Here is a 13614-nt window from a genome sequence, read left to right as displayed (position 1 = left end):
AGTGAGGACAGCAGCCCGGCTGAACCAGGAAAGTAAGGACAGCAGCCCGGCTGAATACGAGGACAGTGAGGACAGCAGCCTGGCTGAACCAGGAGAGTGAGGACAGCAGCCCGGTTGAACCAAGGGAGAGAGTGAGGACAGCAGCCCGGCTGAACCAGGAGAGTGAGGTCAGCAGCCCAGCTGAATGTGGGGACAGTGAGGACAGCAGCCCGGCTAAACCTAGGGAGACAGTGAGGACAGCAGCCTGGCTGAACCAGGAGAGTGAGGACAGTAGCCCAGTTGGACCAAGGGAGAGAGTGAGGACAGCAGCCCGGCTGAATATGGGGACAGTGAGGACAGCAGCCTGGCTAAACCTAGGGAGAGAGTGAGGACAACAGCCTGGCTGAACCAGGGGCTCCACTTGGCAATAATCCAGAGTGAGTTTATTTTTTTGGGGGGGGAAGGCACTAAGTACAGCCTTGTTTCTAGAAGAATCCAACCAGGTTCCCAGTGTCAACAGCCCTCCCACTCTCCCACACTGACAGGCCCAGCATTCCCTGGTGCTCAGAGGCATTTCACTCCACTAGCTCTTAGGAATCTATCAGGAAGCAAGAAGCAGACCAAAGAATATCCCCCACAGAACCAGGCAAGCAGAAACTGACAGTCAATCAACTGGCAAGCCCTTACAAAGTGATTACTACGTGCCAGGCACCGTGCTGCATCTGGTCCCACTTGTGGACCAGATGAGGCCCTCCCAAGATGGAAGAGGCCCAGATTCCGATCCCCACCCGCAGAGAGCAGCAGTCCCTGGTCCTCCAGGTGTGAGGAGATCAGGACCGACACACCCCGGGCAGTCCAAAAGCCTTACCTTCAGGATGGGCATCTGTGAGGGTTTCAAAATGGTGTCTAAGAAACTTCTCCTGCTCTGGTGTCTGAGGTAAAGAGCTGCTGGGGGCCATGGGCCCCTCGGATCTGACGAGCTCCACTTCCGAAGCGCTCTCTGTGTCCGAGAACAGCACAACAAGAAAGGAGAGCCAGGCCTCGTAGAGCAAAGGAATGCCTCCCAGCACCCTGCCCCAAGCCAAAGGATGGGACTCACCTAGGACTAGCGGGATCAGATCAAATGGGTTCTTCTCCGCCTTGGGCTGGGTGGGGGAGGAGTGAATGGCTTTGAAGCCACCTTCCAAGTCAATAGTCTCAACTTCCGTTTCAGCCTCGGACTCCAGTGACTCGCCATCTGCAGGGAACAGGCCCAGGGGACCCTCACTGGGGATGCCCAGTCACTGTGAGGCCAGCATCACCAAATCCTGAGTCGGGCCAGGGAGACAAGCTCTGGAAGCCCCCAGAGCAGTCCAGTCATAGCGGCAGGAGGGAAGGGGCAGAAAGCACTCACTCACAGGGCACTGCCAGGCTGGGAAGAGCCCTGAATAACTCAACGAAGAGCCTGAAGGAAGCTAATGCCAAGTCAGGAGCAGAGCGACAGACTTTGGCCAGCCAACTGAGGAAGCACCCCTACAAAGAACAGGCTCAGCCCCGGGAGGCAGAGGGGCAGAGGCAGGTCCTCTCCCACTCGACAACTATGCACTCTGTTGGGGAAGGGGCACAAGGCCCAGCCAAGACACCAGCAGAGCCCAGGAGCCCCAGGAGCCCCTTCCACCCTGCAGAGGGGCCTGTTGGCCTCGTGCCTACCTTCAGCCTGGTGCTCCAGGGCCCGGCTGTCCGGATGCCCAGTCAGAACCGAGTTGACTGGAAGATAACCGTTGCCCCGCTGACAGGGGGAGATGTCCACTTCTTTCAGATGGTACTCACTTGAAAGCAGGGAGAAAACCCAAGGGAGAGGCTATCACTGAGGGCTCCCCCACTGACCTTTCTTGCTCCTAGGGACAATCAGAGGTGCCCCAGATGGATGTCTACCTCGGGCTAGAAGGCCTCCCCTGACGTGAGCATAAACCTTCAAGAGCAGAGATTGTTCACCTGGGTCTCCATGCCCCTCACTGCAAGCACAGAGCCCAGGATGTACTTGGTACTTTCTCAAGGCTCACTGGGCAATCTCCCAAAGGGGCCACCTTCCTCCTGGGTCCTGGGAAACACCTCCTGGGGCTGGCCACAAGGAGCCAGGAAAGGAGGCTGGACGAGGGGACAGAAATGCTGAGGCTTCAGCCCTGTATCTACGTTTGTACTGGCTGACTGTGGGACCACCAGGGAGTCACCACACTGCTCAAACTCTTCTGAAATGTTTGAGAAAAGTGCTTTGTGAACTCTCACGTGTAGGGGTGGTGGGGATGTGAAACTGGGAGAAGCAGATTCTCTCCCTAGCTCTCAGAGAAGGAAAAAGGCCCAGACAGAGATTTGCACGCAGCACGCATAGCAGGTGCTCACTCCTTGCCCATCACCCTCTGAGGGTAAGACCGCTCTTCCAGATCTCATCCCTCCCAGAGCCATCCTCCTATCCAGAAGCCCATGGGCCCAGCTGACAAAGCCCACCCCCACCATCCCCAAAGGATCCACCAGCAGTAGTAGTAGTTAGTGCCAGAAGAAAAGGCACACCTGTCCCGGATGGCCTCTGGCTCCAGGGTGTAAATGATGATGTCACTCGTCTTAGAAGACTCCAGATCCAATTGGAGGAAGTCCGGACGCCGGAAACCACCTTCTGTCTGACTTTGGTCCTCTTGGCCCTCTGTCTGAAGGGGGACAGAAGCTCATGGTCTGAGGACAGGCCCAGCCAGGCCTGACCTCCATGTAGGCCAGCTGGTGAGAAGAGAGCAGGCTAACCTAGTATGGTCACCAAAGCCTGTGTCTGAGTCTGCCCAGCAAACCCAGAGTTGGGGTACTGACCTCAGTGAGCAGCTGGGCCAGACTCTTTGGCTCCACTTTCTCTAGGCCAGAGTCATCCAGCATATCAGGGTTCACGGGGCTAAAATAGTAGTTCAGGTCCCGGGCATCCAGAATGGTCTTGATGGGCTCTCTGTCAGCCCGTTCAGCCCAGCGGCCATGAGGCTGGTAGCTCCGCTTGGCATGGAATGTGGCCCCATCCATGTCATCGTCCCCCAGCTACAGAGACAAAGTAACAGCCAGCTGTGCCCCTGCCCGCCAACTATTCAGCCACTCATTTCCCAGCAGAATGCTCAAGGGCCTCTATCTGGGGGAAGAACAAGAGCCAGGAGTGGGAAACCCCGGCTGGCCAGGCCTCCTCCTCAGTCCTGCTGACCGGAGGCTGGGCATGCTGCCAGAGCAGCTAAGCCTCTTTGACTATGCAACAGATACCTATGAAGCCCTAACTCTGTTCAAGGCCTCATGTTGGGTTCTGGCACCATACCTACCCATGAAGATGACAGTGCTACTCTTTAAAGAGACTTAGTGCCCCCTGGCACCCCTGCCTAGCAGGAGCAGCAGACCAGGTTCTCTGGGCGATTGAGGGGAGCCAGATCCTCTCCAGCCCCTGGACTTTAGAGGGGCTATAAGCCCCAAGCCAAGAAACAGCCAGCAAACAGCCAGCAAAGAAGCGAGGGCCTCAGGAGCAAGGCAAGGCCCTCACTAGTGCCTGGAGCTGCCCCCACCAAGCCAAACCGGCACTCACCAACCGCTTTGCCCAGAGAGGAAGCTTGCCATTGGTCAGCAGGCACCGGGGATCTAGAAAGCCAAAGAGTTCAAGGTCAGGAGACATCCTCTCCCCATGTCTCCAGCCCTGGGGCTAGAGGAGGGGAAAGGAGTTACAATAGCAGGGGCTCACTGTCCTCAACAGAGCAAAAGGGAACCCCCCACCCAAGCACAAAGGAGCTTGGGGGTCCTCCTACCCCCAGGGGACGAGGGACGGAACAACTTCCCCCAAATGAGCAGCTGCCGAGAAATGGGATGGAGCTGCTTTGGGTAGAGGTGGGGCAGAGGCTGGAGTACTGCAGACCAGATGCCCACCCAGTGCCCTTCCAACACTGGAATTCTGTGGCACTACACAAACCTTTCCAGTGCAGGAAGTGGGCCTTGTTGGCAGCTTCTTGCTAAGCTCCCTGGGCAAACCTCCGAGCACTGAGGCTGGGGGTCCAGGCTAGAGCCCCTGAGCGGTGTCATTACATGGCAGTGACCTGGAGGGCGTCAGGGGCCAGCCGGGCTAACAGCTGCCTTTTACAGATGAGGAGCCCCAGGTGGTGGGAGGGGAAGCCCCAGGTGTGAGGGGAGGGGACCTGCCTGTTTCAAAGCTGTCTTTAGTGGGGGTCTTCAGCAGCAACTGCTGCTCACACTCCTCTTCCAGCTCATCCTCCGTCTGCTCTCCAGGGCTCAGGGAGCAAGGCCCACTGGGCACAGACACGTAAGTCTCCCGCCTGAACTCAAAGGGCAGAGGAGGGGACAGCTCCAGGACCTTCCCTGAAGCTGCCCCACCGCGGCCAGGCAAACCCAGAAACCTGGCCGCCCCTGAGCTTGAGCAGCTCAGCCCTGGCCCAGAAAACCCTCGTCTGAGATCCCTTTCCCCCGCCCCGGCCTCTGGCTGAAGGGCACAAAGGACCAGAGGAAGGGATAGGCTAGGTCTGTCCAACATACTGCTTGTCTCACAGCTACTGTCTCACAAGCTGCGTCCCAAGGGACAAAGAAAGAGCAATGAGCCCCTTTCTAGCCCTCAGACCCGGGGCCACCACTTTCGGGGCCACCGTGAGCCCCTGGCTCCCAACCTCGTGAGACAGAGGCGGCTGGAGCAGGAGCCACCCACCTCAGCTGGCTGCTCCACTTTGTCTCTTTCATTTTCTTCTGCTGATCAATGTGATCGATTTCCATCAAGTGCTGTTTCATGCAGTTGGTGATCTCTGGGCCCAGCTGCCAGATAAATACACAACTGGAGGAGAGGGAAAGACCAGGCAAGAAGTGAGCAGACTGGTAAAGGGGGAGAGAAAAGGACAAGGAGGAGGAAAAGGACTGAAGAACTGCTGGAATGCTCACTGTGCACAAAGCACTCTGCTGAGGACAGTCCTTGCTCCCCAAGAGCTCCCATTTTAAGGTGGGGAGGGTGACAGCATCTAAGAGGGCTCAGCTCTGAGTCAGATGGAAGTATCTTACGGTCATCGGACAAAGGAGAGAGAAAGGGGTGGGGTGAGGGGAGAGCTCAAGACATTCAAAGACCAAGAAGCAGGATGGCCCAGTGGAAAGAGCTCTGGACGAGAGGGATCCAGGTTCAAATCCTGCTTCTGATGCTGTGTGACCATCTAAACCCCCTCACACCTCACCTACCTCATCTGAAGGAGGAGAGAGGCCCCCATGGGATCCTACATATAAAGGCCTCTGTGACCCTCGACAGGTAACCTGAGTGCCAGCTAGGTGTCCCCCTAGTTGGTCTTCCAGGCTCTGCGGTAGTGGCCTGTTTGCTAAGTACACTGCCAGTGCCATCCTCCAAGGTAGAGACAACAATTCTCAATAAGACTGGAGGGCCAGCTCTGGACAGGCCACTTGAGGCCTCCTCCCTCCAGGCTGACAGCTGCCTTTCAGGACTACTCTTTGGGTTCATTCGTTCAGCCAGGTTGGATCCTAACTGCCCTGTCCCCTAACCCCTACGTGGGACCTTGTCCCCCGAGAGAGCACAAGAGCCTTTGCCAAATGCTTTGCCAAAATCCAGGAGTGCAAGGTCAATAGCGTGCCCTTCCTCTACCAAGCTGATGACCTGCCAAAAGGGGACACGATGTTAAATTGGCCTAAGCTGCTGGCTCTTGGTGATGCTGCTTTCCTTTCTAAATGTTTACAAATTATCCCTTTAATAATATATTCTAGAACATGGCCAGAAATCAAAGTCAAATTCAATCTCATCCTCTCTCCCACCCTTTGAATTTTTAGGGTCTTTTTTCTCCCAGTTGAGAAGTCTAAACTTTAATTCCCTGAAAATATTCTAAGGAAGCTCAGCAACCTCATGTCAGAGGGCAGCTCCATCGTAAGACCATGACACTGAAAACCTTGACAAACAAGAACTCATTCTGTTTCCTCCCATGAGCACCATTGGGACAGCTAGGTTGTGCCATAGTGCATAAAGAACTGGGCCTGGAGTCAGGAAGACTCATCTTCCAGAGTTTAAATCTGGTTTCAGATACTTCCTAGCTGTGTGACCCTGGGGCAAGTCACTTTACCCTGTTTGTCTCAGTTTCCTCATGTGTAAAATGAACTAGAGAAGGAAATGGCAAACCCCTCAGTATCTTTGCCAAGAAAACCGCAAATGGGGTCACGAAGAGTCAGATACGATTGAAAAATTGACTGAACAACAACAATAACAAAAGATGCAAATCCCTGAGAATGAGCCGAGGCATGTCCATACTATGCAGAGTAAAAGTAGACACCCCTGCAGCAGCCACTAGCTTTGGCACTTTTTTGGCACTTTGGTGCCTGAGCTGCAGAGCACAGGAGGGACACGCTGGGAACAGCTGCACAGGTTCCAGGACTCCCCACCTTGGATGCACCCACCAGGTTCAGGGTGCTCTGTCCACATGGCTACTGTGTAAGAGCTACCTGGAGAACATCCCCACTGGTCGCAGGAGCCTTTGCTATGGCACATATAGCTGTGCTGGGTCCCTGTATGCTGCCCATGGCCCCCACGTGGGCCCCACAGCACCTCAGAGTTTTCACAGATATATCCACACCGGTCAGTCGGTCAACTGTCATGAGGTTCAAATGAAACCACGCACATTGACATTGTTTTAAACCAACTATAAAATTATAAAATACTATTTTCATTTCTCTACTGCCTCTGCACCTCACATCCCCCTCCACACAACCCCAATGGCTCAGAAACGTGGCCTATCTCATGATTACTTCCTTACCTGTCTCCAGATACCGTGATCAGGTGGCGACAGTCATAAGTAAACTTCATGCCTGTAACGATTTCTGCAACCAAATCAGAGAAGAGTCTCTCACAACCACCTCTGTGGGAAAGCAGCCAAAGAGGCGTGGGTCCTGAGGTGAGGCCCTGCCTGGGACCTGGGCCCAGACAAGAAGTGGGCGGACCTACCTGAATGCCCAAACATCTTGGCAATGCACTCTCCAGAATAGAAGTCAATCACCGAGATGCTCTTGTCAGAGCAACTGGTGGCTAGGAAGGTGCCTGAAGGGTCGACCTGCACCTGCCCAAGGGGAAAGGGGGAAACACCATCATCAACCTGGCTCCAGATTCTGCTCTTCCTTGGCATAGGAAGCACCTCCCCTTGGGCCTTCAGCCCTGCCACCTGGAGAAGGTCAGCATGCCTATCTAGTCCCTGCTCCCCAGCGGTCCTTCTGCACAGTTCCAGGAGGCAGCTCCCATGAACCTTTCTGCCCCAATGGGAGGGGAGATTGCCCCTCTAACCCCCAGACCCCTTCTAGAGTCACCTGGCCCATGTCAGGGCTTCAGAGCAAATCTCCAAAGGGCCAGCACGAGACTATGGGGAAGGCCACTTCTTAAAAAATGCAAACATTCTTTTTAATTATGAACATTTAAGTATACAAAGAATAGAGAAAGAAGATTATTTTTGAAACCATGAGCTTTGGTTCCATGCAGTTTGAGTTTCTGAAAGCATCTCTTCAATTTGAGAGGCATACATCATGGATAGGAAGCTGGCCCGGGAGCCAGGAAGCCCTGGGTTCAAGACTAGCTTCCACCTCGTACAGACGGGGCCCCTGCACAGATCCCATCACCTCCCAATGCCCCAGACAACTCTCCAAGATGACCAGCTGCAGAGTCGGTGCTGGCCTGCTCTCTCTGGATTAAACTGAACTTGGTATTCACAAAACTGCCCGTCTCTGGCCCCTTCTGAACCTTTGGGTTTTTTCACTGTATTCTTCATGGTTTATTCATGCTGCTTTCTGGTGTTTCTTTCCTCCCTCCTGGGGCCTGTCTCCAGTGCTCGGATCCCTCGGTAAATCAATGCCCAGCCTCGAAAGGCCTCTGATGGACAGACACACTGCTTCCCCAGCCTGTCCTCTCACCTTCAGCAAGGAGCCATCATCCCCCTGAGAGCCTTTGAAGCATTTCTTCTGTTTGCCATTGACCGTGTTGTAGACTCTGGGGAGAACATCATGCACTCTCAGGGTCTCAGAAGCCCCCTAGACCCTAGCCCAGGCTGCCAGCTCCCTCCACTCACCCTCAGCCCAGACCCTTCCAGAGGCTCAGAGGGGAGCAGGAAGGAGGGCTGACCTGGACCTCACTGGGCCCCAGTCAATGGGGACCACGGGAAGGGCCACAAGGCTTTGGCTTTGGGCTCACTGCAGCCAGGGTCAGGGATGAACTAGGCACCGAGATCAGGTCAAAGGCAAAGCCAGCTCACCTCACATTCCTGTCCTGACAGGCCACAGCCACATACTTCTGGGTGATATCGATGTCCATGTCATATAGGGTGGTCTTCTCCGCCACATGATGGGTACGTACAAAATGAAGGCTATCAGAAACCTAGGGCCGCAAGTGGTTTTCAGAGACCAGGAAAACCCACCTCCCACCCTCTACCATTGGGCACCATCTTGGTTTTTAAAAAAGAACAGAGGAATTGGCTGAAACCAAGTGTCGCTCTGTCCCTAAGGGTGAAGGTAGCCTGCCCATGAAGTATTCCATAATCCCCTACCTTCATTCCCACCCCCCACCCAACTCCAGTCCCTGGGAGGAACAAGAATAGTGGCCCCCTGACCTTTTGGGCACTGCGGAAGTAGATGCTTTTGTCAGCTCCACAGCTGATCATCTGGATGTCTCTGTTCCCTACAGGAGGGGAGAGAGGTTGGGCCCCTGACCACAGCTTGGCCCAGCCTGGCTTCAGGAGGGCCTGACTTTCTGCAGTTGCCGCTTTGGAGGGGCTCTGTGGAAACTCCCAGTCCTCCCATGGGTCAGTCGCCTTCAGCACTCACTGGGACCCCTCACATCCTCTCATCTCTAGATCCATCATTTCCTCCAAATCCCACCTCACTGGGATCCCACTTGTGCCCATAACTCCAACCACCTTCCATGTGCCCCCTGCCACAGCTCCCCCCACCCCGCCCCTGGCTTCAAATCCTCCCTATGACCTCCTGGCCCACAACCCTAAATATCTCCAGGCCTCATCGTGACCTTCTCCCAGACAGTTCCAACCACCTTCAGTCCTCTCCAAATAACCACCGAGTCTTCAATGTGACCCCACCTGCTCTCATAACCTCCAAACCAGCCTTCCCTCCTAATTATGATCCCATCCCAACCTCACTTCCAGGACTTGCTAATTCCATTTTCTCCCATGCTCCTCAAACATTCTCCATCCTGTGATCCTTCTCACATCCACGTTGCCCACTTCCAGGCCTGCTAACCTTTCTCACTACACTAACAACCTTCAAACATCACTGGACCTTTCTCACCCAGCCATCTCTCGTTCTGACTGTGACCCCCACCCCGACCCCGTGACCTCCCCTGCAGACCTCCAACAGACTCAAAATCTTAACAATAAAATTGTGTCCACTTTAAAAATCAATCTTCTCTTTGGCCTACTATATGTACTGGAAGTTTAAGAAGATAAAAATTCCAACAGTCTAGGTACTGAAAGAGACTTCACAGGTCATACAGTACAAATTATTCCTTGCAAGGGTTTTAAACTTTTTTTTAAAAAAAATATTTTGATAGATGTATTTCAGTATAATTGGTTTCTTTTGTAATCCCATGTATTTGAGTTTATGCATTTACAAATATGATTCCTAGAAGGAATTCATCCATGGGCCTGACTGCCCAACGGGTCCAAGACACATCAAAAGGTTTCAGAAGCCCCTGCTCCAAAGGAATCCCCTCCCCAATAAGTGCTTACCCAGCATCCACTTGAAGCCCTTCAATAATGGGGAAATCCTCTGGCCCCAGGCAGCCCACTCCACCTTCAGGCAGCTTCAGCTGTTAGAATACTCTTCTATACCCTAGCTACACATGACTTCTCTCAACTCTACTTTGCTCCTCATTTTACCTCCTGGGATCAGGCAGAATTAAGCACTACATTTCTACCCCAAATACGCTCTGTCCCTTCCACTGGTTAGCACAGACAGGGCCAAGGACTCCAGCTCCCTCCCCATCCTGTTGCTTTCCACTGATAACTACATCAGCTTCTCAGTATTCCAAGACATGATGTCCAGAACTATCCATAACACTGCAGCTATGTTCTGGCCTGGGTAGCAGGTGAGACAGTGAGCCTATCACCTCCCTTGTTCTGGGCACAGGACTCTCTTTATGCAACCGCAATGTCCTATTGGGCTTACAGTCCCCTGAGACTGCCAGATCTTTATCCCCCACGAATTATGCTTCCTCATCCCAAGACTCAGGGCCCAGAAGGCAGTTTATTTTTCAGATCAAATGGTAGTTCAACATGTCACCACTGAAGGTCATCTTCTTAGAATCTGGCCATCACACAAGCCTGTCAAGGTCTTCACACAGTAAGCACTTAATAAATGCTTTGGACTGACTGACTGATTTTAGATCCTGATTATAACTTTAGCTACCCCTCTAAACTTTATGTCATCTGCCAGTCTAATAAACATGTTTTCATTGATGTCTTCATTCAAGTTGTGGATAAACATGACAAAATGGCAAAGGCTAAGGTCAGATTTCTGGGCACTCAACTAGAAACTTTCCTTCACTATGACACGCTCCTTGGGTCTCATCAGCTAACCAGTTCTATATCACCTAATTATGCTACCACACAGCCCAAACCTCTCTGCCTTGTCCACAAAGACTTCATGAGAGACACCGATAAAAGCTTTGCTGAATTCTAGGCATTTATCCAACATTTCCCCATTGAGTAAATTCACAAAAGAAGGTCCGGCCTGATTTGGCTTTGGCGAAGCCGGGCTGGCTCTCAGTGATCCCTGCTTCCCTTCGGAACCACTTATAAACCTTCCCTTTAATAATACAAGTCTACAGTTTTGCTAGGAATCAAAGCCACAGTCACTGGCTAACAGCCTGGGGAGTCTACCTTCTTCCCTTTATTGAAAATTGGAAGATCTGTCCATCCCTAGTCTTAAAGATCCTTCCCTATGCTCTGGCATTCTCCAAAAATGACTGAGGCTGAGCAGTTATAACCACCACTGCCTTCAGCAGCCTAGCATGATGTCACTGGTCTGGACCTGGTGACCTGAATTCATGAGGGCAGCAAGGTACTCTTCCCAACTCCTTAAAACTTACTCATTGTGCCCTGCTTTGGAGCTTATCACTCGGAAGGTCATTCTGGGAAAACAGAAGTGGGTTAGTTCTGTATTCCATTACCATTACCATTGTCCCACTCTGTCCTTCCTTCATATTCTCCTTGCCCCCAGCACACCTTAAAATGCCCTTCTTGTCGCCCTTACCATTTGCAAGCCTTGGTATCCCTGGCACAGTTTTTACAGGGTTAGACCACCCTTTCGTACTCACTCTCTGTTACCTGCCTTTGCTTCTCTCTTCTATGTTAAAACAAAATGAAAACCTAATTGGTCAAAGCATGGTCCTAGAGAAGAGTTAAAATGTACTGCCCTTCTCTTCCCTGCAGACTTAGGGGAGTAGGGGTATGGAATACTGTGCCCACTGTCAGATGTGCAGCACGTATTGGGTAGTATTGTCGAACTTTTTTCCTCTTTCTTTTTGAAACACTGTTACAAGAGAAAGATTACCAAGGGTCAGGAGCAAGATATATTCAGAAATCAACGTAATAATAAAAAAGGAAATGTAATGTGAAAACGAGTGGCACCAATAAAAGTACGGCATAATTTTTCAGGTGAGCTCCCTGTGCATCCACATCAGTCTCTCTGAACAGCTCCTTCTGCTTTCCCCCGGTCTATCCATGTCATTTTGTTCCATTTCCCATCACACGTTCGAAGATGTAGTGATTTCCCCCCAGAGTTCTCATCACTTCTACTTTAACAATCAAGTTCCTCCATATTTGTATCCCAAGAATCCCAGAGGGTCACATTTGGAACTGAAAGGGTCTTTTGAAGCCATCAGGTCCAAATCCCTTTATTTACAAATGAGAAAACTGAGGCACAGAGAGATTAAGTGACTTACCCAGGGTCCCACAGCTAGTATCTAAGGTAGGATTCGAACTTAGATCTTCCTCAGTTTAAGTCCAAAACCCTATCTACTACACCACAGAATTATAGAATTTGAGAGTTAGAAGGACGTGAGGAGTCATCTAGCCCAGCCCACATGGCCTATTCAAAATGATGAACATTTACATTAAAGGTCTTTAGGTCTTTAAAGTTTTTAAAGGGCTTTGCTCATATCAGCTCATCCGAGGCTCACCACAACTGCTATCTCCATTTTACAAGAGAGGAAACAAGGGCAGCTAGGTGGCGCAGTGGACAGAGCTCCAGCCTTGGAGTCAGGAGGACCTGAATTCAAATTCGACTGCAGACACTTGACACTAGCTGTGTGACCCTGGACAAAACTTAAACCCCAACTGCCTCACCAAAAAGGAAAAAGATTTAAAAAAAAAAAAAAAGAAGAAACTGAGACAAATAGAAGTGAAGCTACTTGCCCAGGATCACACAGCTCGTAAGTATCTGAGGCAGGATTCGCACTCAGGTCTTCCTGACTCTCAGTTCAGTGTTCTATCCACTGCTCCAAGTACTCTCTGAAAACCTGGAATGTGCATCAGACAATGCTCAGTTTTCCTCTCCCATGTCACACATCTGAAGATAGAATGGCTCCTTCCTCCAACAGTCCCCAACATTTTTACTCTGGGGACCAGTCCATCGATATTGGTCAGACTTAGATCCAAAACAAGTCCGTGTTTTACTTTTTGTTGAATGAGTCGTCATCAAGGAAAGTCAAGAATCAATCGCCTGTCACTGTTTTGGGGGAATTACTTTCTAGTGCAGGGGCAGATGTTGATGCGTGTTGCAAAATGTGAGCTGTGCCCAGACAACACGTGTCAGTAAACCCCCGTCAGTGGAAGGCCCTGCATCTGCCTCCTGCTCCCAGGCTGGGCTTGTCATCTCCTCCCCAAATTCCTCCTCTCTGACCTTCTTCTGGCCTCCCCTCCCCCACCCCTCCCCCAAATTATTTCAGCCAAGCTTCCCCCCTTCTGAATTTCTTCACACAAGCGTATCTTCTCCAATCCAGTGCTTATACAAACATGCTGTAAAACAATTTGGCTTAACTGTGTGCAGAGAACATACTTTGTGGCCAGACTGGTCTGGGTGTTCGTTGAGAGGCGTCTGCTTTGTCAAAACAAATTATGTCCAAAAGGCTACTATGCTGTTTTGTTTCGTCTGGTCTGCCCATTTAATCTATTCTGTCCTTGAAAACGGGGTTAGCTGTGGTCTGTTTGGGCTTCCCCACCCAAGTCTTGGAAAGGTCTGCTGGGCCACATGCACTGCCTGGTTTTCTGGCCTCCGATCACTGGTTACTTGTCTCATGCTTCTTCTGCTTCTAGAGAGACCTCAAAGGCCCCAAGTCTGACTGCCGGCTCCTTCTTTGGTACCGTCTCCTCTCTATGACTCTCCTCCTTGCCCTACGGTAGTGGCAGCTCTTTGCTATTTGGGTGGACAGATATGGACACTTTTTTTTTCTTATTCCTCCTTTTGCATTTAAAGTTCTTGACCAAGTTCACAAAACTCTGGACAGAATAAATTTTAGAGGCCCTTGTTAAGTGTGCTCCACCCTGGTCAAGCAGCCTTTATTTATTTATTTATTTATTTTTTAGTGAGGCAATCAGGGTTAAGTGACTTGCC

At 51.5% G+C, this 13614-nt stretch overlaps 1 protein-coding gene across 1 annotated transcript in view; it reads right to left on the bottom strand.

Moving 5' to 3' along the window:
• The window catches only part of WDR62 (WD repeat domain 62), a 36725-nt gene that overhangs the window by 4295 nt on the left and 18816 nt on the right, over nucleotides 1-13614 (bottom strand). Inside the window, exons 14-26 of the mRNA XM_027855364.1 lie at nucleotides 8598-8665; nucleotides 8244-8365; nucleotides 7906-7981; nucleotides 6953-7064; nucleotides 6765-6828; nucleotides 4679-4801; nucleotides 4162-4295; nucleotides 3557-3609; nucleotides 2815-3030; nucleotides 2527-2660; nucleotides 1669-1787; nucleotides 1079-1216; nucleotides 848-979 (exon numbers count right to left, since the gene is read on the bottom strand). Of these exons, the coding sequence (XP_027711165.1) occupies nucleotides 848-979; nucleotides 1079-1216; nucleotides 1669-1787; nucleotides 2527-2660; nucleotides 2815-3030; nucleotides 3557-3609; nucleotides 4162-4295; nucleotides 4679-4801; nucleotides 6765-6828; nucleotides 6953-7064; nucleotides 7906-7981; nucleotides 8244-8365; nucleotides 8598-8665 (1491 nt within the window). The remainder of the gene's footprint in view (nucleotides 1-847; nucleotides 980-1078; nucleotides 1217-1668; nucleotides 1788-2526; nucleotides 2661-2814; nucleotides 3031-3556; nucleotides 3610-4161; nucleotides 4296-4678; nucleotides 4802-6764; nucleotides 6829-6952; nucleotides 7065-7905; nucleotides 7982-8243; nucleotides 8366-8597; nucleotides 8666-13614) is intronic.

The sequence above is a fragment of the Vombatus ursinus genome, unplaced genomic scaffold, assembly GCF_900497805.2.
Source record: "Vombatus ursinus unplaced genomic scaffold, bare-nosed wombat genome assembly UNPS02010822.1, whole genome shotgun sequence".
Classification (NCBI taxonomy): domain Eukaryota; kingdom Metazoa; phylum Chordata; class Mammalia; order Diprotodontia; family Vombatidae; genus Vombatus; species Vombatus ursinus.
This window is presented reverse-complemented; position numbering and strand designations above follow the sequence as displayed.